At 41.4% G+C, this 27,627-nt stretch overlaps 1 protein-coding gene across 2 annotated transcripts in view; it reads right to left on the minus strand.

Annotated features, from left to right (window-relative positions):
- TAFA4 (TAFA chemokine like family member 4) overlaps positions 1–27,627 on the minus strand; it is a 185,343-nt gene that overhangs the window by 126,065 nt on the left and 31,651 nt on the right. Inside the window, exons 2-4 of one of the 2 annotated variants that reach the window (XM_073901770.1) lie at positions 19,032–19,097; positions 12,959–13,095; positions 6,250–6,365 (exon numbers count right to left, since the gene is read on the minus strand). In XM_073901770.1, coding sequence (XP_073757871.1) covers positions 6,250–6,365; positions 12,959–12,972 — 130 coding nt within the window. In that variant the 5' untranslated portion in view covers positions 12,973–13,095; positions 19,032–19,097. The remainder of the gene's footprint in view (positions 1–6,249; positions 6,366–12,958; positions 13,096–19,031; positions 19,098–27,627) is intronic. The other variant, XM_073901771.1, reaches the window with a different exon arrangement.

The raw sequence follows: 27,627 nt of genomic DNA on the forward strand, positions 1-27,627 counted from the left end.
GGATTTTGTTTTCCAATGCATGTAAAAATCATGTGTACAACATACTGTTGTCTATTAAGTGTGAACTAATGTTACGTTGAAAAAAAGTACGTATTTTAATTTGAAAATACTTTATTACAAAAAATGCTAACCATCAGCCAAGCTTTCAGTGAGTTGTCATCACTGATCAATCGCAGATCCCATAACAAATACAGCCATGGGAAAGTTTGAAATATTTCAAGAATTACCAAAATGTGACACAGGGACACGAGGTGAGCCAATGCTATTGCAAAAAATGGCGCCCGTACACTCGCTTGACACAAGGTTGCCACAAGACTTCCGTTAAAAAAAAAAAAAATCCCAATCCTGTGAAGTGCAATAAAACAAAGTACAATCCAACAGGGTATGCCTGTGATGGACACCTACTTACAAACCTTACAGGACTCTTTCTATCTTTCATTGTCCCCACTTTACAGAACAAGAGACTGAGTCCCAACTTGGCTAGATAGCCAGCCCAGGAACAAAAGGAGAACCAAGCACACGTGAAGCTCCTACAGCTCGTTGTGCCATAAATAAAATCCCCTGTATCTGACCCGGGCACGTCAAGTCTCCCGCCAGCACCCCGCAAACTGTGACTGGCTAACTCATTAGCTGGCAAGTAGGGTGAAATCTCAGACCTGTCACAATTCTTATCATCCACCCAGCTTCCAACACCTCCGGGTCACTCTGTCCCCAGCTTGCTGAAGCCTTATTTGTTAGACGTTCCTTTTCTCCTTCTTTCTTGGGGTTGAGCTGAAACATCAGTCTTCATAAAGCAATGCTCTTCATTACAGTCCACCTTTTAGAACAATGAAAAACAAGCCTTTTTCTCTTGTACACGATAAAGCTTCAACCTCTCCAGGCATTGATCTATCTCCCTGTACCTGCCCACATCCCTCCACTGTTCTCAAAGATGAACGTTTCCAGACTCCCTCTCATTCTGGATGCCTCTAAACATATAAATAGCTACTATTTATGGAATATTTACTATGCTAATCCATCTGTCTACTTTGTCTTATTCAGTCATCCCAATAACCTCATAAGGTAAACAGGGAGATCATTCCATTATTACAGCTGATGATGCAGGTTCAGAGAGGTTAAGTGGCCTGGACAATGTCACACAGCCAGATGTGCAGAATCGGGATCATATTTGACCCCAGAGTCCAAACACTGGGTTCCTTTTACTGCTTCATTCCCAGGTGTGTTCCATTTTTTCAGGTCCTACATACACCTGGACAGAGTATATACTACATAGGTTTTACACCAAAACAGATATTAAATGGTAGCTAAACAGCACAGCATTTGCTGCAATTTACACACCCCCAGCCAGGTCATACTTAAAGCTCCCTTGGGGAAATAGAACCACTGAAATGAATTTGCAAACCAGCAGCACCTAAGTTCCTACCTCTCTGTTACATCCGGAGAGGAGCTCTGGTTCTATCTACAAAGGGGAAATTATTAATTTTTTGGAGTGTCCAATTATTCCTATGACTAAATCTCAAGGGCATGGGGTGCTTACTGTCCCAAACTCATCACGTCTACATCAGATGAAACTTTTGCAAAGATCCCCACAGGATTAATTCCACAGGATTCTCAAGTTTCTGAAACTGCCAGCATCTTTCCACCGCATTATGTTTGCTGCCCTCTTGCGGGGAAACGGTGCTACTTAGAGCAAAAAAGAACAAAAGAAGAAATCGCTAGCTCTTGAAAAAAAGAACAGAGTTTACTCTGGCTTCCTTTTTAAGAGAAACTCTCCCATCCACTGATTCTTTCTCCTTTTCTATAGCTTGAGGCTTCAAAAGTCCACGTGGTCTCACACTCATTACCTCAAGTAGTTTTAAAAACAACACAGGTGGTCTTTTGTGTTTCCTAATTCCTTAAAAATACCACTTCTGGACTCTCGTGGAAGTTTAAAAAAGCCATTTTCCTTAAAGAAAGACTCCCCTGACCTATGCTATGAAAATTAGGTGGGGTTTTATTAGGTTTGGTTTTTCAATGCTTGAACTAAAAGGAAAACTTCAAGCCACACCTAGTACCTCATCTTTCAAAATTGGGGGTGAGTCCCACCTTCCTCCCCTTTATCTTTGAGAGCCCTTGTGAAATCTCTCCTCGTTGATACGCAACCATCAACAAGCCACTCTTCTAATCTGAGCCATTAAAAGCATCCAATAAACATTAACTAGGGTTTCCTGGGACCACAGTTCCGTTAATTGGCCAGCACGAACCACAAAGCCCTTGGGAGAGTGACAAGAGCCCTTCTGGACACTGATGCACAGGCTTCTGCAGTTAACCCTCAGCAGCTTGCTCCTGCTCTGGAGCTGCCTTGGGTACCTCCACAGTGGAGTAAAACCTGACCAGTTTCTCAGCATCTAGGTATAGACAGACTTCCCCACACCCCACTGGTTCTGACCCTGAGTTTTCCATCAGCTGAACTCTATACTAGGAAGAAAACCACATGGCCATGTAAAGAGCATAGACTTTCTTCCCCTGAAGGTCATTAGTGAACATTTATAGCAGTCCTCAACCCTCTCATCATCATCATCATCACCACCACCACCACCACCACCACCACCCCCCCCACCCCCAATGAAATACAGAGCCTCGCTAGAATGGGAGGAACACAGGGCAGGAGGGAAGGAAGGAGGAGAGGGATGGTCAAAGTGCTCCGGTGTCCTCAATCTACAAAAACCTTTGCCAATCATCAAATAAACAGACAACAGAGCCAACAGAAAAGTGGATAAAGAATGCAATAGCTCAAATAAAAACAAATAGTCCACCAGCACATTAAGAGACCCGTCAGTCAGAAAGAGATAACAAGCCCATACAAATGACACATCTTCATTGCTAGATTGGCAAAAAATTAAAACTTGAAAGCACCCAGAGTTAATAAGTGTAAAGGGAAATGGGTGTTATCACACTATTACAGTTGGTGGAAGTATAAATAAGTCCAAGAGTTCTGAAGAGCACTCTGGCGCAATTAAAACGTGAATGCACTGCATCATAAGTTGCAAGATACTCACCAAAGGTCCGGTTCTCCCGGTCTCCCTGTGCCCACAACTAGAGCGTTTCCCAGTTGCCCCTCAGTAAGACGTGCCTACAGGCTAGACTCTAGCCAATGGCAGGACAGTGCACGAGAGGCTGCCCGAGCCTCGGCCGGCTTATTAACACTTCCTAGCTGAAGCCTCCACGCTCATTTCCCTTCCAGCTGGCTGGAATGGAGGCTGCTCTAGGACAGCCTTGGAAGCCACAGGTTGAAAATGATAGTACTTCCATCCACCACGGGTTCCAAAAAGACTGCAGTACCGGAGGGTCATCCAGCAGATATATTTACCCCCCACCTCCAGGACACATGAGCAAGAAGCAGACCTCCGGGGCGCCTGGGTGGCTCAGTCGGTTAAGCATCTGCCTTCGGCTCAGGTCATGATCTCAGGGTCCTGGGATCGAGCCCCACGTCGGGCTCCCTGCTCAGCGGGGAGTCTGCTTCTCCTCCTGCCCCTCACCCCGCTCGTGTTTTCTCTCTCTCTCTCTCTCTCTCAAATAAATAAAATCTTAAAAAAAAAAAGAAAAGAAAGAAAGAGACCTCCATTTGTTGAGCCATAATGTCTATTTGGTCTCTTGGTTACAGCAATTAGGCTACTCTCACTGATAACTCCTGCGTGCACTTTAATTCAAGATCTCGCTACTACGAATTCACCTGAAGTCAGGACATACATATTTGTAGAAATATGGTAACAAGTCAAATGTCCACAAAAATTGGGAGTGATCAAATCATTTATGGCACCTCTATACCATAGATGACTATGCAGTGTTACAGAGAGTGATAGATCTGTAAGTGCTCAAATGAAAAGATGTATAAACTCTATTGTTAAATGGGAAAAAAGTCAAAACAGGGGGCATAGTGATATGTAAGTGCATAAACGCATTACTGGTATACACATTCTTTTTTTCTGGAAGGAGAGGTGTGATGATTAATTTTATATGTCAGCTTGACTGTGCCATGGGATGCCCAGGTATCTGATTAAACATTATTTCTGAGTGTGTCTATAAAGGTGTTTCTGGAAATGATTAGCATTTAAATTGGTGGACAAGTGGAATAGATGGCTCTCCCAATGTGGCTGAGCCTCATCCAATCCCCTGAGCATTTGAATGGCACAAAAAGGTGGGAGAAAGCTGACTTTGTTCTTTGCCTGACCGTTGGGCTGGGATATCCATCTTCTCGTGCCCTCACTGTTCCTGGTGCTCAGCTCTTCAGACCTGGACTAGAGTACACGTGGGCTCTCTGGTTCCCAAACCCTTAAACCACACCACTGACTTTCCCGGGTCTCCAGCTTGCCGACCGCAGATCATGAGACTTCTCAGCCTACATAGCTGTGTGAGCCAATACTTCATAAAAAAAATCTCTTTCTGTATCACAAATATCATACACATGCACTCGTGCACGCGCATGATAAGAAAATGAGAGAACAGAGCCCCCTCTAGGGAGGAACCAGTTCTGACTCCTTCCATGGGTTGTTCAGACAAGGGGTGAGAAGGATGTAAATCCCAAAAATGAAAGCCGAAGGAATCCCCCCAAAGCCAAAGGACATGTGCTGGGAATCCAAATAAAATCAGCTAGAATTCTAGGGCTGAAAATGTCATTCCTTGAGCAGGAGTTGCCAAGGCTTTGCTCTGACTTCTCGCTGTCCTGATTGCTGTTGAGTCCACTTATATAGAAGATATTGTCTGTATTTCTTGTGTATATAATTCTAATCTTAACTTAGATTTATTCCAATGCTGGTGCCTTTTCTAAATTCAAAGAAATGAAGATTGCCACATGGATAAAAATTGAAGGTTCAGTCATGTCTTCTGTTTCCTTCTACTTTTAATCACTTTTCAACACAATCTCTCAAGCCGAGTTCCTGGAAGTCTGGAAATCTGCTCTTGATAACCTGCCCCACTGAAATGCTCTGCCTGCTTGCTACGCGGACTCTCAACCTCCACCCAAGAAAAGAGATATGAATTAAACAGATAAGACTAACAACTTCAAACTCTCTATCCTTGAGAACAAGCTCATCAAAAGATACACAGTGCAATGACCAACTAGCTGTAGGCACTTCACAGCAGCCAAATGGTATTGATTTTATGCTGATTCATTAAAATTTCAATTACTTTTCTCGTCTTCTCTGAACTCCCACTTGAGGCGAGAAAAATGAGTCGTGAGAGATTTTTTAAAGTCATTGTAAGCCTCATATTATATCTTCACCTTAAAATATCAGAAAAACTGAGTGGAAAGCACTGCCTGCTATATGTCTGAGGGTAAGGATATCTGATAAAGTCCATACATTAGACCTGTGGGAGACAGAATTTATGACTGGGACATATACCTGGTTGACGGTTCAAGATTCACTTTTTCACCAAGCAGTCGAAGCAAGCCTGTCATTGCCACACTTCAAATTACTGAAGCAATGACAGTAAATTAATTATTTGGCCATGAGTCCACAAACAAATATGAATTTATCAGGAAAACACATTTCACTGGGGAGTTTCCAAGTCTGTATCACTTTAAATGTAGATGTAACAAGGAAAGGAGGGAGGGGTGGGCAGAAACACACATACACACGCACCTGCACATAGATACTTCAATAATTATTTTCATCTTTTTTTTTTTTAGAAAGAAGCCAAGTATAGACAAGGGTCTCATGAGAAATTATGAGAATGATTCTCTAAAACTTTAGACACATTTTATTTTAGGTCCCAGGTTACAGCTACCACTGCTTTTTTCCTTTTCTTTCTTCTTTATGTTTTTAAATCATTCACCATCTTTTCTCCACACGTGTTAAAAAGGTCTTAGATTATCTGACAGCTTCACTCTAGCCCTGGAAGTGTTTAAGTTTACCAATAAAGATGTCCTGCCTTCAAAGGAAGTTACAGGAGTAATACATATGCAAAGAAAGGGCTGCTGGTTTTCCAGGATTCTTTGAGAAAAATCACTCTAAGAATGGAAATGTACTCAGGAAAGGAAAAGGAGAAAAAAAACCCTGGAAAACATCTTTAAAAAAAAAAATGTCTAGAAAACACTCTTAGCACCAAACCATTGAACTGCTTTGCTCTGATGTATCTCAGGCTTCCTCTGATTATTTACACACCATCAAACACTCTTGTCAATTACCTGTGTCTAAAATGTGGACTCTGACATTTGAAAGGGTTTTATTAATTGATCTCTGTGGTGCATAATGAGCTTAAAGGGCTTACCTGCGTGTCCCCGGAGGTGCTGGCTCGAGGCGGACATCAGCTTACAGCACACCATTAACACATAGGCCAGAAAGACCCAGTGTGACAGCAACACTGATTTAGCATAGACTCTCATCCTGAAAAGAAAGCAGGACACAAGTCAGTGAGGACTCAGTGAGGTGAGGTTCTGCGGCAGACACTCAAGCATGGTCTGGGGGAAACTAGAGGAAAACAGCACGCAAGAGATGCTCAGCGCTGGACTTCTTTCCCCCCAAGAACACTGAAGGCAAATGAAACCTGATTCCCACTGTGCATTAACTCAATTTCCAATGAACGCTTTTTATAATTACGAGTTTTCCAAGTTAGCGATGAGCTTCAATGAGAAGTCTATTTATGAAGCCCCATTGTGTCACGTGACTTATCCTCATAGAACATGGGGTAACATAATATTTTATATCATGAAATTAGAAAGCTACACACTTAGAGCTGGACTCAAATAAAATATACATGGTTTCTACACCTCAAAGAAACCACAGAAATTGTCACACTTAGCCTGAGGGTTTTCTCCTGGTTTCTCTGGTTGTACATTAATAAATGATTATCAGTTTCAAAGTTTGGTAGGAACATGGGCAAGTATAGGTGAATGTAAAGTAACCTTAACTTCATATGGATGTCGACAGATGAATACATAAAGAAGATGTGGTATGTATATACGATGGAATATTATTCAACCATGAGAACAAAGGAAATCCTGTCATTTGCAACAATTTAGGTGGACTCTGAGGGCATTATGATAAGGGAAATAAGATGGAGAAAGACAAATACTGTTTGATCCCACTTATATGTGGAATCTGAAAAAGACAAACTCAGAGAAACAGAATAGAGTAGTAGTTAGCAAAGGTTGGGAGGAGAGAAAAATGGGGAGATATTGATCAAAAGTGACAAGATTGGGGCATCTGTGTGGCTCAGTTGGTTGAGCATCTGCCTTTGGCTCAAGTCATGATCCCAGGGTCCTGGGATCAAGTCCCAAATCAGGCTCCCTGCTCAGCAGGGAGTCTGCTTCTCCCTCTACCCCTCCCCCCTGCTTGTGATCTCTCTCTCTCTCTCTCTCTCTCTCTCTCAAATAAATAAAATCTTTTTTAAAAAGTGACAAGATTAACAAGTTTGGGAATCTAATGTATAGCATGGTGATTATAGCTAATAACACTTTATCATATACTTGAATGTTGCGAAGAGTAGATCTCAAATGTTCTCACCACAAAAAAAAAAAAAATGGTAATTATGTGACAGGATGGAGGTGGTAGCTAATACTATGGTAGTCATCATTTTGCAATTTATATATGTATCAAATCAGCACAGTGAATACCTGAAACATATACAATGTCATGTGTCAATTATATATCAATACAGCTAAATAAACTTAACTTCATACAGATGGACAGTATCAAAACAGTTGCTCAAAGAAAATTCAGTTCACAAATGTGTATGTGTAGTCTACTATTCTCAAAAAAACCTGAAAGAAATTAAATAAAAAGAAAATATCAAAAAAGCATTTTCGGGGTGCCTGGGTGGCTCAGTCAGTTAAGCATCCAACTCTTGATTTCAGCTCAGGTCATGAACTCAGGATCATGAGATTGAGCCCTGAGTCGGGCTCCGTGCTCAGGGAAGAGTCTGTTTGAGATATTCTCTCTCTCTCTCCCTCTGCCTCTCTTTCTCTCTCTAATAAATAAATAAAATCTTTTTTAAAAGTGCATTCTCCCCTCAATTTTTTTTAATTGAAGAATAGTTGACATCTCCACTAATTAGACATTATAGGGAAATTAGATAGAACTAGATTAACTTTTGTTTGCTAGTTTTTTTAATTAACTTTTTCAAGCAAAGTGGGACAGAGAGCTTGGCATTTGAAACTCCAGTGATATTAGGTTCTGCCTGGCACATGTATCGTGGTGTCTATGATATAATTCACCACATTGGGTCAAAGGAACCCCCTTCATATATATATGTGGATTCCTGTTTGCATCACTAGAGGCAAATCTCCTGAAGTCCTGGAAGGAAGGGTCTCAACCAGAGACGAGCAGCATCTCAACCAGAACCCTGAGTCTGTGCTTGAGGAAAAGCACAGCCTTGGGGACCTAGCACCCAAATCATACTCCAGAGAACAGGTTCTACCCCCACCCTTCTCTTTTGGCCTCTTACGATTTAGTCAAATAGATCTTGTTGAAAGGTATCATACAGTTCATTGATGTGAGACTCAGTCTGCTGTTGAAGCAGCCAGGGCAAGACAAGGTTCTAAGATCATCTTTGAACAACTAAACATTAGAGGAGACACAAAGTCTTGGCTTCTCTTTGCCCTTGGCCTTGGAAATCCTGAGCATTCCAAACTCATCGTACATGAGTTGTTCCAAACTCATGGAACATCAGGTCTCTCTGCTTCAAAGGCCCTGCACGTGCTTTAATTTCTCAAAGCACCACCTTCCATCTCCCCAGCTTCATCTTGTACACGTGGGAGATAGACACCCTGGGAGCAGTTCAAAAAGTGGCAAAGAAAATACATGGGTCTACGTGAGCTTTGGTATGAGTTCAGCTGCCCCTTGAAGGACACAGGTTTGAACTGTGCAAGTTCACTGAGACATGGAGTTTCTACCATACATTGTGGTATTATAAATGTATTTTCTTTCTTATGATTTTTTTAAAGATTTATTTATTTGAGGGGCTGGGGCAGAGGGAGAGAGTCCCAAGCAAACCTTGTGTTGAGTAGGGAGCTGGACACAGGGCTCGATCCCACAACCCTGCCATCATGACCTGAGCTGAAACCAAGAGTTGAACACTTAACCAACTGCGCCACCCAGACATCCCTCTTGTGATTTTTTTTAAATAGCATTTTCTTTTCTCTAGCTTACTTTATTGTAAGAATACAGTAGGTAATACATATAATATATAAAATATGTGTTAACTGACTGTTTATGTTATTGGTAAGAGTTCCAGTCAACAGTAGGCTCTGAGTGGTTAAGTTTATGGGGAGTCAAGTGCCCCAACCCTTGTGTTGTTCAAGGATCAACTTCCATTAATTATATTGTCATTTCAGGGAACTGATTATTTATTTACTACTAAGTAGGGAAAGCATGTAGTTTCAAAATTCTATATACACTAAATTTGTGGATGAAGTGCTCTGTCCCACCCATAATGTTCTAAAATTCCAGTTGTTAACTCCAATATTAGTTATTGATCTCATTGTTATAAAGGTTCTTACCCAAATTTATATGTTGGCAATTAATTCAATTTGTTTTATTTTTAAAACAGAGTGCAGGGGCGCCTGGGTGGCTCAGTCGGTTAAGCGTCTGCCTTCGGCTCAGGTCATGATCTCAGGGTCCTGGGATCGAGCCCCACATCAGGCTCCCTGCTCAGTGGGGAGTCTGCTTCTCCCTTTCACTCTGCCTCTGCCTCTACTCTGTCTCTCTCTCTCAAATAAATAAAATCTTTAAAAAAAAAATTTAAAAAAAAACAGAGTACAAAATAGACCAAGTAAAACACATCTGCAGGCTGAATAAGGCACCTTGGCTTCCAGTTTGCAGCAATTAGTGGCCCCAAAAGGGAGAATTTTGAGGAATCAGATAAATGGGGTATTAATTTCTGTTTTGACATAACAAATAAATTGCCAAACTCAGAAGTTAAAAAAATATGGACATGGTTTCCATAGTTTCTTAGTTACCTTAAGTCAGAGGTCTGGCACATTCTAGCCAGGTCCTCTGCTCAGGGACTCACAGGACTGAAATAAAAATGTCATCTGGATGTGTCCTCATCTGGAGGCTCAACTGGGGAAATAATGGCTTCTAATCACCTACATGCTGTTGACAAAATCCATTTCCATAGGCCCATATAATTGAGGTCCCTGTGTTCTTGCTATCAGCCAGGACCTGCTCTCAGCTCTGAGATGTGGCATCCTGAACTTGGCCACATATGTGGACCCTCTTCAGGCTGCTTCAGTCTGAATCTCCTCTGTCAGGAAAGGTGTAGTCCTTTGCTATGGCTCACCAAGTCAAGTCAGTCCTATCCAGGATAATCTCCCTTCTGATTAATTCAACATCAATTTATTTGAGACCTTAATTACAATGACAAAATCCCTTCATCTTCATCTTTGTCATATAACCATAACTTAGCCACAGGAGTGAACCCCATCATATTCACAAACCTGCCCACAGTCAAGGGAAGGAAATAACCCAGGTCGTACACACAGAAGGGTACAAATCTTAGGAACCATCTTAGAACTCTGTCTACCAAAAATGGGCAAACAATCCAATCAGTTGGTTGGGCGACTGCCTTCGGCTCGGGTCATGATACTGGAGTCCCTGGATCGAGTCCCGCATCGGGCTCCCTGCTCAGCAGGGAGTCTGCTTCTCCCTCTGACCCTCCCCCCTCTCATGTGCTCTCTCTCTCTCTCTCTCTCTCTCTCATTCTCTCTGTCTCAAATAAATAAATAAAATCTTTAAAAAAAATTTTATCCATATATGTGGTTTACAAAGGTCCAACTAGGTATTCAGTCTAACTGATTTAAGTGATTAATCACACAAGTTAATCTCAAGATTTATATCACTGAAAACAGACTCTGATGAAGAAAACATTACCCAAAGGTAATGTGCTCTCCCTCACTGTCTTTTCCTTCAGCTGTCACTCCCCAGTGCTGCCAGATTGACCTGCAGACCAGCATCCCCCCTACCCAGTCCAGGTTATCCACCATCTGTTCTCTGAGATGTGAGCAACGGTGCTGAGAACCTCGAGTACACGTTGCTCTCTCTCCTTGTTAATAAACCTATCACACTCAATCTGGTTCTGAAACCCACCTTCTTGTTCTTAATCCAATTTCCAGATGCCCAGATCCCTATTGGCTTCTTAATTCTTTACCCTCCACTGAGTATCATTAAATACTTTTCTTCTGCTTAGTGCATTGGCTCCCCTGCCTCTAACCATAAAGCCCCACCCAATTTAGTCTCCAAATTCAGACTAGGTCTTTCGGGTGATCTATAATCTCTCCTACCTAATGTACCACTGAAATGCAGTTTCCATCTGTTTATCAGGCCCTATATCACCTAAACTTGTCTGGAAGGGTTTTAACAAATTGGAGAGTATATCTGAGATGATCTGAGTCCCAAGGTTGGGAATTGGTGAGCAGGAGGTTAATCAAGGGGTAGTCCAGGGATATCACCTATGGAAGGGGAAGGCAAGGGAGGGAAGGAGGCAGCACAGAAGGCCTCAGATAACCCAGCGGAGAGTTCCAAAGCTGGAATGCTCCTTCTCGGTGGTCCCACGCTGGGGGGAGGGGCCGAGGCTTTATACTTCCCTGTTAACCCATCACTGGATATGAGCTGCCCTTAAAAAGATGGGTAATTTTAGGAAACTGACTCTTTGAATTGAGAATAATTCAAAGAAGTTGTAGGTCATCTTCTTCAGTTGGGTGTGTCCTCATTCCAAAAGGGGGCTTTGGATAGTGAGGGAATAAATCCTTCTGCATCATAGCATCTACTACCGTCCACCTCAAACAGAAGATGGTGTATGCAATATGCATAATTTACCTTCTGAGGCCATGGAGTCATCCTCAAGAGAAGACCCATCCTCAAGAGAAGACCCATCCTGAGGTATAAAAGACCATGCCGTGACATTAAAATGTCATAGGAAGAGGTTTCATATAGGAAGCCCATCCCCTCCCGGGCCTGTTTTGCCCTTGGATCCATTCTTTTCCCTTCCCCTAGGTCACTCCCATGGGCTGCATTTTCCAGGCCCCTGAATCAGCTGGATTTAACCAATAGGAGACAGTAGCTAGAGCCTGGAGGGTGGAAGAAAAAGGGTAGGGGTATTTCTTCCCACCTTCTCCATCTTGGGCAGGATCTATGGAGAGGCCATCTCTCCCGCATGGTGCCAGTTCCGGCCAGAAGACCCACTCTGGTTCTAGCTCTCACTGAGGGCCCCTACCCCTAGGTGCTGGCAAACACTACTTCCTTCATTTGTCTGACCAGCCCTGGGGACGGTGGTAGCTTCCTCTCGTTCCTTATCTCTAGGCAGCCTCCATGTCTTCTGCTTGACTTCTCTGACTCTCCCTTTACATCCGTTCCGTGAATTCAATTCCTTCTGTCCCACATTATCAGAATGGTCTGTTTTCCTGGTTGGATCCCAACAACAAACCCCAAATCCGAAGTGTCAAGGACAGCCTTTCCAACCTGAGGGGTTGATCCCTGATCCGTCTTTGTACATAGACAATTCTATGTACCAGGTTCCTGGGTGAAGCTTCCAGGGCCTAGGGCAGGCATTTATTTTACAATAGCTATCACTGTCTGGAAAATGCCAGGGGACAACTGGATAGCTATTCAGCAATCATTCTTTATTGTGGCCAATAATCCAGACCCCCAGTCAAAGGACTTCTGACCTACCACATCTACCATAATACTTCAACTTCAATTTCTTCCCCCTTGAACATTTTGCTCAAACGTAAAACAAAATTGGTTTATCTTTAAATCTCACCTTTCACCCTACCAAACAGTCAAAACACTGCTTTACAAACAGAAATGATTTCCAAAATGAGAACTAAAACTTGAAAAACTAAGATTCCCAAAATACTCAAAAATTCAAAGTAAAAAGAAACATTTTATAAAGGATTGTCAACTCTAGGATTCTCCATTTTCCTAAATTCTCAATGCTTCATGAAGAAACCATCTCTAGGTGTCTCTTAAAATCATTTTACCTTGGTGACTTCATAAGATTTGGTTCCAGTCAAGCACAATTATTTCAGAATGGATTTCAGAGCAACTCCAAATTCCCATTTGTAGCAAGGGCCAACAATTTCTGCAGTTCCAAAAAATTATCTTAGCTTGGAAAGACCTATTTAAGAAACAACAAGGACAGGAAGTCATTAGCATGTTAATGTTGAAATCAAACAGATTTCCAGTAGCAGAATAATGGGGTTTTTTTACCATGAAACCTGCAGTTTCAGGACAATGGTAGGCAACCAGATGCATCCACATTTGTAAGAGGTCCTAATATACGGGGGAGAAAAGACACAGAATCCAGTACTCATTAACTCATCATGGATTAGCTAACAGAATACAATTTTATTTTATTTTTTAAAGATTTTATTTATTTATTTGACAGAGAGAGACACAGTGAGATAGGGAACACAAGCAGGGGGAGTGGGAGAGGGAGAAGCTGGCCTCCCGCAGAGCGGGGAGCCCGATGCGGTGCTCGATCCCAGGACTCCGGGATCATGACCTGAGCCGAAGGCAGACGCTCAACAACTGAGCCACCCAGGTACCCCCAGAATACAAATTTAAAGTAGAAGTTATCTCAGCAGCAAAGGCATTCCAAACTTGACAGAGGATCCCCAACCTTCATGATGCAAAATTTCATTCTCCCCATGTCATTAACAATGGGATGAAAATGGAAATGGAGATGGTCCATTCCCAAGAATTCTGCAACTTGCCCAAGCTCACACAGCAGTGGAAAAGCCAGCATGAAGATCTGAATTCCTAGATTTGTGAGATAATAAACCTGTAGATGTTGCTAAACACTCTGTGAGGATCTTTTTTGAAAAATGTTTTTGGGAGGAAGAGAGAAAAGTCTTTCCAATAGAAAACATCACATCAACATACAAAGAATGCTTGTTAATACCATAATTAACATTCAACACACTCCTTTAATGCACAGACCCAAAAGGACTTTTCTACTCAGCAAAATCATTTTTGCAAGAAGGATTCAGATGTTTCCAAACCAAAGACATCTCAAGAGAAAAAAAAAAATGGACCATGAAACGACACCGTTTTTAACACTGTTAAGTTAAAAACATCCCTCCCAGTGGTGGAGGGTGGGGAAAAATAATGATGTGCATCGGTAAATATTAAAGTTGCAAATATGAGATTAAAATGATCCTGTGACACAGTCTAGTTACTTTAGAATCCTGTTGGACCCATTACAAATCTGCCACAAAGCACAACTGAGATTTTTCTCTTCTTTAGGTATCTTCCCCTGAAGATAACTACCCAACTTTGCCCAGAGAATACTGTAGGTGATGAACTTGCAGACCCACTCCTTTGGGGCCGAAGGAAAAAGAGTGAGCTTTGAGTGAGTAGCTCAAGAAGGAGTGGCTTTGAATAACTATACAAATATAACGTATTCAGGGGTAAAAATAAAACGCTGGAAAATGTTCATCTCCCACCTCCTCCAACTTTATTAAGTATGTTTGTCCTGATGTCCACCCAAGGGCACAGTGTGACCTTCCGTTATCGGAAAGAAATACACAGTATAATTTATCAGAATCCATCATAATGAACTTCCCACATATTGGAAACCAAAATGACCTTTCCTAGCTAATATTTATCTTGTTTTCTTCACACAAAAGGAACCACTGGGGATTCTTTTTTCAATTCATTAAAAAATGGATCCATCAGTGAAAAGAAATGTGATCTTATAGTTTGTATGCCAGACAAGGAGCCAGGAGTTTAATTTTAGGCTGAGCAGTAACTCATTTGGTCAGATTTTCCCAGGGCATACCCTAGGCACTGGCTTAAAAGGATTAACTCTTTCTCGTCACTTCTGAACTTGAGTGCATTCAAGACCATCAGTAATTCTGTGCGTGGCACCAAAAGCATTTGCTTCCAGTCATTTCATTTCTCTCTCTTTTGTTTCCCAGCCATAGCACAGTGATTTCTATCCATGTGCTTCCATACTCATTTGTTTTTAAAGAGTCTCAGTGTTTTTTATGATGAAAGACACCACCCATATTTAGACTTAAGAAAAAATGTTTTCTGGGGCACCTGGGTGGCTCAGTCTGTTAAGCGTCTGACTCTTGATTTTGGCTCAGATCTTGATCTTGGGGTCGTGAGATCAAGCTGGGCATGGAGCCTGCTTAAGATTCTCTCTCTCCCTCTCCTTCTGCCCCTCCCATCCCCCCCCCACTCATGCTCTCTCTCTCAAAAAAATACAAATGTTTTCACGCGTCCAGTCATTCTCAGAATGAACTTCAAAGACTCAGCATTTAGATGCCAGGCTACATTTTTCATCTTTCCCCTAATGTGTTGGTACTGTATAGGGACAGTCACTCTTTTCCAACAGAAGAGCAGAATGCCTGGTTATGTTTCCTGGTACCAAGAAACTTTGAGGTTCCCAGCCAGAGGAGACCATTCTTGTGATGTTTAATTTATTTCCACTGCACATAGGAAAGAATTCTGCCGACACTTGATTTTTTTTTATCAAGGAAATAGTGAGGTTTTACCTCTTTTCTCTTGATCTATTTGTCCTCACCATTAGTATGCTGAATTCCCTAAGGGGATTATTCTTTTGGGAATACAGTCATTTACTTGTAGATAAGCACCCTCAGAATATCTTTGTTGGTTTTGCTACACCCACCTCACTGCACACATGTCAATCAGTAAAGAATCAAGCTCCTCCTCATCTTTTCAGTCTAAAAATTTACAGGGATGAAATATCACAGTTCCTTTTAGAATTAGAAGACACAATGACCTTAAAGCTAGATCTAATCAGGATGAAAAATCAGACTAACTCAAATTTGAGGGACATTCTAAAACGTAATTGCTTTTGAAAGTGTCAAGGTCATGAAAGACAAAAAAAAAATCTCTAAGGAATGGTTTCAAATAAAGCAGAGACACATGGCAACGAAATGCAATTGTGATCATACACTGCATCTTGGGACCAGAAAAAAATACAACACACACAATTTTCCTCAGAATAAACTGCACACACACATATATACATTTGCACAAACATACACACATACACATATACACACACACAGCTCTAAAGGGCATTATTGGGACAACTAATAATTTCTAAATATAGTCTGCAGAATAAATTACAGTGTTGTATCAACATTAAGTTTCCTGACTTTGATCATACTGTAGATAAGAAAGAGAATGTCCCTATTACTAAAAAATACACCCTAAAATATTTAAGAATAAAGAAACAAAGGCTTCCACCTTATTTTCAAATGATTCCGAGGGAAAAAAACAGAGAGAAAGGAGGGAAGGGGAAGGAAGGGAGGAAGAGTGAATGACTGAATTAAAAACCAAATGAGCATAACGTGAGTAACTGGTGCATCTGGGTAAAGGACTTATGGGAGTTCTTCATACCATTCTTTCAACTTTTCATGAAGTCAGAAATTGTGTCAAATAAGACATTAAATAACTAATTAGCAGCCTTCAATTCAAAAGATATACACAAATTATTTAGACTTTGTTACCAGTCCTAAACAATGAGGAGAGTTGATAGTTGGAATGTTCCGGTTAATTAAATTCTGTGAGCATTCACCCAGGCTTATTTGTTTTTTGTTTGTTTGTTGTGTTTTGGGGGTTTTTTTTAAGATTTTATTTATTTATTGAGAGAGAGCATAAGCAAAAGGGAAGAATAAAGGGAGAGGGAGAAGCAGACTCCCTACTGAGCAGGGAGCCCAATGCAGGACTCGATCCCAGGACCCTAGGATCATGACCTGAGCCAAAGGCAGACGCTTAACCAACTGAGCCATTCAGGTGTCCCCCAAGCTAATTTAAAAACCACTCACATAGTACCAGGCCCTCTCTTAAGCACTTTAAAATATTAGTTCACTTAATAGTAGTATTTACTTATATCCTGATATACAGATGAGGAGAGTAGGGCATAGACAGAATAAGGGACTTGCCCAAGGTCACTCAGCTAGCAAGCAGCTACACCAGGATTCAAACTCAAGCCATCTGACACCAAGGCACCTACTGTTTCAGTTCCTGTAAAATTATTTCCAAAAAGTATTAGTCCCTCTTCATGCTTTAGTAAATAGACTGAAAATAAATCTATCTTTGGGAATTCAAGACATTGATCAGCATCCTAAAGATGAGAATTCTATTTGCGGAAAAATTCGTATAGGCACTTGGAGTGAATTTGCAAGCAGAGCAGAGTTTGGAGCCGAGGAGGTATTATATTAACCCCTAAATAAGTTTTGCTTCATCTCTGCAAAGCTGGTGAAAAACAGTGATTCAGAATTGCTGCAGGGTTCTGATTTGCTGCAGATTTATTAAAGGCTTATGTCATTTTCCAAATTAAGACCAAACATGCAAGAATTCTAAAGTCCTTGAGTGCTTAAGCTGCCATTTTTCAAACATATGGGAAACAACCATACTTCATATCAGAACTCCTCTAAAACATTTCAGAGAAAACCCACCAGAACCAGAACATCACACACAAAGGCTAAATTACTTTTGTTGATTTCAATGAAAGAATTCAGCATCGAAACAAAACAAAACAAAAGTGGATCTTTGTCCATGCATCCACTCAGACTCATTTCCTGACAAACTCCAGGGGGAGAGCATTTCTACAAACATGCAACACGGCAGATTCTCCCTTAATCACAAAGCAAAGGGTCCCTGCACTACTTAACAGCACTGTCCTTTCCTACCCACCCACTAGCAGGAGAGAGTTCCGGGTTCTACCCTGCGCCACCTCCAGAGTGGGTACATTTGAATAATTAGCTATTTCCAGACTCACCATCCGTCCAACTGACCTCCCACAGTGGGATCTACTGGGATGGCCTGGTGACTCCAGTTCTCAGGCCCCCAGGTACCAGGGTGCAAGGTGGAAAAATTCTTCCAGCTATTGAAGAGAGGTGACACCCTTAAAAGTTTGGACATTGTGGTAAATCACTTTACCACATTAATTTCTACTCAATCAAGACAGAAGATGACATAAGTGAGAAATGTATCCTGAATTAGGGACCTAAGTTTGGGGGAGTTAAAAAAAAAAAGGAAGGGGGGTTATGAGTGGAAAACAGGTTAAAAGATGATCTCCCTCGGTGATGTCTTGTCTGATAAACAATGGAAATTTGGAAATAGAAGTTGCCTACATAAAATAATTCATCATTTCTTCAGGCAGAAATGAGGAAAGATGTTTCCATTTCCAGGTGCTTAAATAAAAAAAAAACCACATTGAATTGTCTCCTAGAAATTTTCAAACAGCTTTTCCACAAAAATATGTAAAACCACAGGTAACCCCTCTCTTGACAAATTTATTCTGAAACCATTATTAATGAGCTTCTTCTATTTAAGAGTAGGCTGATGAAGGTAAATGTATTTAATAGGTTATCGACGCTTATGTGAATATATTTCAAACACTAATGCCTGGTTGATGTCTCGCTGGGTTATCATTTATAATTATCACATGATGCGTGGAATTACTTTGTAATTTAGAGTATGTTCACCATCATATGTGAAACTGGACACGTTTTTCTGCCAAAAACGTGGTATACGCATGTCATAAATTGCTTTTTTATTTGCTCGCTTAAAAACATCTATGAAGAATTTACTACTGAGCCATTTTACAACATATGAAAGCAAGTTGTAAATGAGCCATTATAGACAATAACCGTGTCTATTAAATATTAAAGAATTTTATAAATGGCATTTTAATTTCAAGTGTTACCAGTACCATCTCATCCACATTAGGTGGTAGGGAGTTCTTTAAAAAGGCTCTTCCAGTTGGAGATGATTTAAATAAATTAAATAGACATGCTGTGTTTTTATAAGGTTCGCACACTGTCATTTTAAGAACTGAGAAATTCCTTAAAACCACACAGCATCTTTATTTAAGTGCTGTGACACAATCCTTTCTAGTGGAATTATGGGCAAACAGTGCATTTTGTTAATGAAGAAAAACTCCAGCCTTCCAGTGACCATGAAAAGTACACAAGCAATCCTCACTAAGTGATAATGGTTCATTGAGAGCCTATATACATAAAACAGAGAAAACAAACTGGCAAGTTACATGAAATAAGATGCACTTACCAAATTCAGGGACACCCAGCATGACTCCACAGCTTGTTGTCCAAGTGAAATCGCCCAGGTCTGGGGCTGAACAAATGTGAACAGTAATGACAATTTAGCCATAAATCTCTCAAGGCCCAATTATCCTTCCTGCAGAGAGGGTTTATTTCTTTTAATTAGCCCAGTTTTTAATTGGAAATTTTCCTCTCGTTTCTCATTTTTCAAATAATCAAAACAGAGTGTCCAAGGATTTTAACATAATAAATATGTTATTTATTTATAACATAAGAATATTTTGAAGGCTGCCCACAAGTTAACACGCACTTGAATTTTTACCTAAAAAGTTTTTATGTGATGTGATCGAACTTCTACATAAAGAAGATTAATAAAGTTGTATGTAAATATCAGTAACAATGCTTCTACCACTTTAATCATTATTATCTTAGCTGGGGGATGGGGGGCCGGGGTCGGGATCTGTTGACTTACATCCAGAATCTAAACCTCTTGATGGGAAGAATGATATCTTATTTCTCCTCTACCGTCATCTCTAACATAATGCCCTGCACATCAGGGCTGTTAAATATGCTTGGTTAAATAAATGAATAAATGTAAGTCTTTTGTTTCACTCCCAAATGAATAGTCACTTCATTTCTATAGCCCTAAATTCCTCACCCGTAAACTAATATAGTTCAACTAGAAGCCCAGCAAGGTGCCTTAGCTGTAATGATGACTCACAGAGCATTTTAGGAAAAACAGTTTGATTCAGCTATCGGTAACATACAGCTCATGGACATATATACACAGCAAATTCAGCTGTGACAGGATTGCATGGCAAGGTAACACCCACTGCAGACAATATTGGCCATTTTAATCTATTAGTGGGATAAATGCTTCTTAAGAGCTTAATCTAAACCTTTATTAAATTTCAACCTCAAAAACATCTTTTGTTTGGCAACAGTGCCCTCCTGTGGCCAAAAAAGGAAGTCTTTTGACAGTGCTAACATTAACAGATCTAGGTTTTTGTTAGAGAAGTTACGTTTTAATTTTTTAATAAAGCCATATTTATAAACAGGATATAAGCTATCCTTAAATAAACATAAGACATCAGATAATTTATATAACCATGTCACACTAAATGATATCACAAAAACAGTTAAAATATATCAACAGCTTCTAAATGAAATGGTAATTATTTATATGGAATACTACAAGAGAATAAACACCAGACCGTATTGGGATTTAGTATTTGTTGCTTCTCCCTGTTACTTCTACAACACAAGTCAATGTTACAATCTATCAAAGGTCCCCAGGCTATTTAAAGATGCTCGGGGCGCCTGGGTGGCTCAGTCGTTGAACGTCTGCCTTCGGCTCAGGTCATGATCCCACGGTGCTGGGATCGAGCCCCGCATGGGGCTCCCTGCTCGGCGGGAAGCCTGCTTCTCCCTCTCCCACTCCCCCTGCTTGTGTTCCCTCTCTCGCTGTGTCTGTCTCTGTCAAATAAATAAATAAAATCTTTAAAAAATAAATAAAGATGTTCAAAATACCCAGCCTGTAAATACTAAAAGCCTAGTAGATACTGGCTTTGCACCAGTATTTACTGGGGGGGAATAAAGATTAGGGCTGATTCCTGTCCATCCAGAAGTGATCATCTAATTGGAAAAGACAAACATACATAGGGCAACCAAGAGTGTAGGTCATTGATATTTGGTATTGTCTTTCAGAATGATAAATATAAAGACTAACAATGTCAAGAAAAGTAAAATCAGGGAGGAGTTCTGTAATCCAGGGAAGCTTTCTAGAAGAGGCAACAATACAGACAGCAGAAGGAATAAAGGAATATTTGGAGAACAGAGTAAAGAGGTGTTTGGGGGTTTTTAAATTTGGGGTTTTGTTTTTTGTTGTTGACAGAGGAAGGTCTGTATGCATGCGTGGTTTTGTTTGGCTTTGCTCTGATTTGAGATGGTGAAGGAGGGAAACCACAGAACTCAGGGAAAGGGGGAAAGGAGTGGAGGCAGGTCAAAGGACTGACCCTATGTGGAAGTCCTACAGAAGAGCTGGACACCATCTTCTCTGTTGTCTTCATGTTTGTGGGTCACCTCTGCGGGATCCCTTCAACAAGTATTTTTTAATCAACTCTCCTGCACCAGACCCTGTGTTGGGTTGCTGTGCTCAGAGGATGGATAAGGTCCTGGGAGTCCTGGAGTTTGTGTTCCAGCACAGAGAGACAGGCAGACAGGTGAACGAGCGTGAAAAAGAGAACTGTGGGTTGAGATGAGTGTACCAAGAAAACGAAAGTGAAGAGTGTAACAGAGACTGGTTGGCCTCGGAGGACGAGAAGATACCTGGACTGGGTGCTCAGGGAGGGCCTGTCTGAGAAGGTGATTCTGACATAATGGTGAATGACAAAATGCGGACTTCTGGGGGACAAAGATCCCAGGGAGAGAAACAGCACGAGCCTGCAGGAACCACAAGCCAAACTAAGCCTGGTATAGTCAGGAGCAGAGAGGCAGTCAGAGTGGAGCCAGGGGAGTGAGGGGTACGAGATGATGTCAGAGAGATCCCTGGGGCAGAGGATGGGAGAGCTTGCAAATCAGAGAGGGGAGGTGGGATTTGATTCCACATGTGCTGTGAGAGTTTTAAACAGGACAGAAGTTGAAGATGGGTTACGTTTCAAAAGGGCCTCCAGGGCACCTGGCTCAGTAAGTCCAGCATCTGCCTTCGGCTCAGGTCGTGATCCCAGGGTCCTGGGATGGAGCCCCACATCGGGCTCCCTGCTCAGCGGGAAGCCTGCTTCTCCCTCTCCCTCTGCCTGCCGCTGCCCCTGCTTGTGCTCTCTCTCTCTCTCTCTCTCTCTCTGTCAAATAAATAAATAACAACTTAAAAAAAAAAAGTGCCCTCCAGCTGCTAGATGGAGAATGCACTCTGAGGAGCAGATGCCAAGACTACTGCAGGAGTCCAAGCAAGACATGGTGATGGCTTAAAGCAGGATGGGGACAAAAGAGCCAAAGCCTAAAACAATGCTCGCCTGCAACAGGTTCCCAATAAATGTTGGTGAATGAATGAGCGAGCGCCTAACAGAGAGAGTAGGTAAAACTCCCCTTTTCCCTTCATTAATTCTCTCTAGGGCTGGCATCTATATTACCAGTGAGTGCAACAAAATTACTAACTGCCTTATCTATGCCCTCAAGAGAAGAAAAACTAGCAAAACATTTTATCAACTGCTTGTTTGGTGCACACTAAGGTCTCAACCTAGCAGTGTAAGAGGATGAATTTGGACTTGAAGCTAATGTAACACTGTGTGACAAGTACACTGCAATTAACAAAGAGAGAGAGACAGAATGAATTTAGCCAGCTATTGCTAAAGTAGAGCACTGATGAGGTCAGACTGCTTTAAGAGCTCCTCTTACATACATTACTGGGTTATCTCCGACACTCAGTGTGGAGGCAAACTAATGAACCAACTTGCAAGGTCCAAGCCTCAGGTCTTGGCACCAACATTTTTTGTTACAGGCATTGCACATCCTAACATCAATTATATTTCACTCTTCACTTTAGCTACTAGGAAGCTCAGAGCCAAATTTATCATCTACCTTCAGTAAGTGAATAGAACTTTTCACCATGCATTTTATATACTAAATTTATACTTAGTTTGTTCTACGTTCCCTCTATCTTTCATTTCACTAAATACTTTTAAAGGCTTCCTCAAGTCTGTTTTGATGGGAACAGACACAAACACATGAATATATAAACAAGACAACATTATCTAATATTCTTTAACAGATTCAAAGTTCAATTTGTCCTATCTCTTCATCCACTTCCCTTTTGTCTACCCATTCGACTTGCCCTACCAAAAGTCGAAATTCTCACCTTGACACGGCCACCTAAGGGTAAAAGCATTATCTCCAAATCATAAAATGAAAAATGTCACCGAGACTATACAACACAGGAATTCACAGGCAGTGAATCACGTTGGGATTCAGGGATGGGTTTCCTGGTAGGTAACAGGGTGGGAGGGAATGGGTCCAAGGACCGGGAGGGTTGCATACAACATAGGGAAGCAAGCAGTGAGGGGAGCAGGGGAAAAAAAAGGACGAAGGGATCAGATGGGAAGGGACTCCAAGGACACATGTTTTACAGCTTTAACAGAGCTCAGTCCTGGCTCACGGTGATTCAAACCAGACCTGTCTTCTGAAATTAAGATCCTGAGGATACGTGTGATCCCAGAATCCAGCAAAGCGTCCATGGGCCCTAGGGAACAGTGGGAAGCCACACCTGATGGTTTTAGATCTTAAGCCAAGAGAAGAGGATCAAAGAATCTGATAGCGTGGTAATACTTTAACAGATGGGTACTCAGGGTCCAACACTGGACCCGTCAGTTCACTTCTCATCTCATTTAATCCTCAAAATAATCGGATAAGGCAATTCTGTTCTATTTTGTTGTCAGTCTTTATTTAACAGTAGAGAAAGTCAGTCATTCTGCTTATTCACCCAATAGCACAAAACAAGTAAGAGGTGGACTCAGGATTCCGACCTGGGCTGAGAGATTCCACCCCTCTGGGAAGAAAGGGAAGTTTAAAATAGAAAAAAAAAAAGCCTGGGAAACCCAGAGACGGGGCTGGAGATAGTACGTGCTCAGTCAAGACTGAAGACCGGGGTTTGTGCAACACAGAAAACCCCACTCAGAACGTCTCACAGTCTGGGGAGGGAGTCGAGAAGGGTAGAGTCTTCCTAACAACCGGCCAGAGTTGAAGAAGGACGACATCGCATAAGTTCCAGCCACATATCTACTTTTTCATGTGTCAACATTATAAAATATATCAAATATTTCCAATGAAAACCTGCCATCTGAGTCGAGATAGGCTCTAAGTGTAAAAACCACATCGGATCTGAAAGACTTAACTACAAAAGAAAGAACCACCTCATTAATAATTGTAAATATTGTTTACACTTTGAAATGACAGAAGTTTAGATAGGGGGTTAAATAAAATTTTGAAAGTGAAAAACAAGATCCAGGCTTATGGGTGTAACCACAAGTGCTATCCACAGATGCAACACACTCCGGATTATTTTTTTCTTCATTTGGAAAGACCTTTTGGCGTTCACAGCAATTGTCTTAAACTCTTCCTATGATTTGATATCACTGACTCAGATAAAGTCCTGTGAGGCCATTCCTCTTATTCAAGACCCAAAAACAGAAAACAAAACAAAAAACCCAGCTTACATTTAATAATGCATTACAACCAGAAACTGAGTTTTAAGAAATTTCTAGCCCAGTCCACATTCTCACACAAGTATTCACTAATCATGTTTCATTTGGGCATCAGGGAAACATTCTGACAGCAAGTATGCCCACGTAAGGAAATATAAGGAAGTCGTGAGGTCGTGATCCCATAATTCCAACATACAAGAGATGCACCACACACTTGAGGAGACTTCTAAAGCAGGAAAACACAGGAAGCCAGGAAGAATAACCACTCTCTCTAGTCATAAATACATGCTCTCAAGGTAATAAATGCCCTATACATCCCCAGAAGGAAGAAATGCATATAAAAACTGAGATTGTCATAATCTGCTGCATAACAGAAAAAATACACAAAATGTAGATTTATCTTTGTGACTGATAGGATGTTTAAAATTTAATTAAGATAACAGATACCTGAAACCCCATCAGTTGTAATCAATTCCAAAGCACCTTTGTAAACAGGAGGGCATGAGAGAGCAGAAACAATGAAATTCCAATATGATCCAGTCTTTCATAGCCTTCCTGCCCCAGGGCTTTTGCCCATGTCATTTCTTTGGTTCAGAGCCAAACACACTGATCTGTCCTTCTCCACCTGGTTAATTCCTGCTCAATCTTCATTTCTCAGGACAGCCCATAACCTCCTCGGGGAGGCACTTACCTATATTACTAAGTAAAATCTCTAAATTTTAGCCTTTTCTTCTTGCTTATTCAGAACTGCACTGTTATACTCATGTGGGTCTCCCCCGTAAGACCCGAAGCTCCGTGAAGCCAAGAATAGGTGTCCTCTCAGCATTGCATCTCATCTCCAGCCCTTGGTACTGGACCTGACATGTACCAAACATTCAACACATATTTGTTGAATCAATAAATAAATTTGAAAACCTAACCTGAAGTAGGATGTCCAATCCCCTATCCCCAACAAATTCGGGTTTTCAATCACCGTATTCACCCTGTGGCAAAATTTTTAACTATATACATTGTCTTAGGTGTGGACTCAACTCAGAACTCTGGCTTTCCCTGAGAACATCCCAGCCCCCCACCAAACTTCTTAAGAACCGCAGGGCAGTACGGTTGGTTCCGTGGTTCAGCCACCCGTGGCGAAAATTCAAGCCACGCCAAGTGAAGTTTCTTCCTCCTGGAACTGAGAATTGAGACTGAGAGACAGCTAGTCTCTTAGTCATTTAGGAATAAACTCTTGAAGGAGAGAGACACAGATTTGGGAGTTGTGGGGTGCCCCTCTCTCTCTCAGTACACATAGGGGCACAAGAAAAGCTGCACTGCACAGAGACAAGACTGACACAGCCATTCAAAGAGCAGAAATGAGACAGAGGACATGATCCAGGTCCCAGAAGGTTGTTCTATGTTTAGCCTTTCTTTGGCCTGCCTTCAACCCTTCCCTTGTATTCCATAAGAACTCCTAAAAGATTTTTTAAAAGAATAATTGTCACCTTTGGCCTAGCTAGAGTGAGTTTTCAGTTGACTCCAAATAGAATTACCCCCATTTCCTAGACGGGTAAACTGAGACCCCAAGGTTACAAAGCTAATTGGTGGTACCTCTGGGGTTCATACCTAAGCCTCCCTAAACAAGAACAACTCTGTCTACCCTGTCCAGCTGGGAGCTCCTAGCCATGTGGGCCATTAAATGTGAGTTAACTTCCATGAAATAAAACTTTAAATTGAGTTCATTAGTGGCACTAGGCACATTTCCAGTGCTCAACAGCTCCACGTGGTGAATGGTATATTATAGAGCACATTTACAGAACATCTCCACCCCTGCAGAAAGTTCTATTGGACAGCACTGGATCCATAAAAGGTCTCCTTCATTTGAAAACTCTAAAATGAACTGCAGGAACAGGAAATGGCAACTGAGAAGGAACAACCCACACAGGAAGAAAAAAACTGACAAAAATCTATCAATAATATCCTCACAAGGGGGCGCTTGGGGGGTGCAGTCAGTTGGGTGTCTGGCTCTTGGTTTCAGCTCAGGTCATGATCTCAGAGCCCTGAGCTCGAGCCCCAAGTCAGGCTCTGCACTTGGCCTGGAGTCTGCCTGAGATTCTCTCTCCCTCTCCCTCTGCCCCTCCTCCTCATGCTCTCTCTCTCGCTCTCTCTCTCTCAAATAAATAAATCTTTAAAAAAATAAAATAAGATAAGATAAAATAAAATATCCTCAGAGGGATAACAGGGTCTGTAACCAAGAAACAAATTCAGGGTGTTATTTAAAGAAAAGAGGGGACGCCTGGCTGGCTCAGTCAGAAGAGCACGAGACTCTTGATTTCAGGGTTGTGAGTTCAAGCCCCACTTTGGGTGTAAAGATTACTTAAATAAATAAATATTTTTTATTTTTTTCACTATTTTTATTTTTTTTTAAAGATTTTATTTATTTATTTGACAGAGAAAGACACAGCGAGAGAGGGAACACAAGCAGGGGGAGTGGGAGAGGGAGAAGCAGGCTTCCCGCGGAGCAGGGAGCCCGACGTGGGGCTCGATCCCAGGACCCTGGGATCATGACCTGAGCCAAAGGCAGACGCTTAACCGACTGAGCCACCCAGGCGCCCCAATAAATATTTTTTAAAAAGAGAGAGAGAGAAGAAATATTCAGGAGACAAACAAGAAAATCAGTAGAAGGAAGATAAGGAAATTTGCCAAAAAGTAAAACAAAAAGACAAACAGATGGGAGCTAGGAGAGAAACATAAGAAACTTAGAGTGTCAGGCAAGGAATTCCAGGACCCGGATATTAAGAGTTGTGCTAAGAAGAGAGACAGAGAAAATGCAAGGGAGAGAACCATCAAAGAAAACATTTTTATTACCAGAAATGAAGGACATAAGTTTCCAAATTGAAAGGGTTGAGTCAACAGCACAACAGTTGAAAATAGACACACACCAGAACACTGGAGACAAACACAAGACCCTTAAAGTTTCCAGAAAGATAAAAAATAGGTCAAATGCAAAGGAATTCAGCTTCCAAAACACTTACTGCTCAAGCATACCTTCTAAGAAAGCAAATGGAGGGGCTGCTCCACCAAAATCAAGAAATAAGCTAAGAAAGTCTTCATATGTGGGATGCAGTAAATATGATGTCCAACACAGGTGTTCAGGAGAACGCTTCAAGCTGTTTTAACAAAAAGACCCAACAACTCATGGCTCAAACAAAAGTTTATTTCTCAAGAAAGAAAGAAAGAAAGATAGATAGATTTATAGCAGCATTGTCCATAATAGCCAAACTATGGAAAGAGCCAAGATGTCCATCAACAGATGAATGGATAAAGAGGAGGTGGTGTGTACACACACACACACACATACACACAGTGGAATATTATGCAGCCATCAAAAGGAATGAAATCTTGCCATTTGCAGCGAGGTGGGTGGAACTA

Source organism: Callorhinus ursinus, unplaced genomic scaffold, assembly GCF_003265705.2.
Source record: "Callorhinus ursinus isolate GAN/ISIS: 27379988/994484 unplaced genomic scaffold, GSC_fseal_2.0 scaffold15, whole genome shotgun sequence".
Taxonomy (NCBI): domain Eukaryota; kingdom Metazoa; phylum Chordata; class Mammalia; order Carnivora; family Otariidae; genus Callorhinus; species Callorhinus ursinus.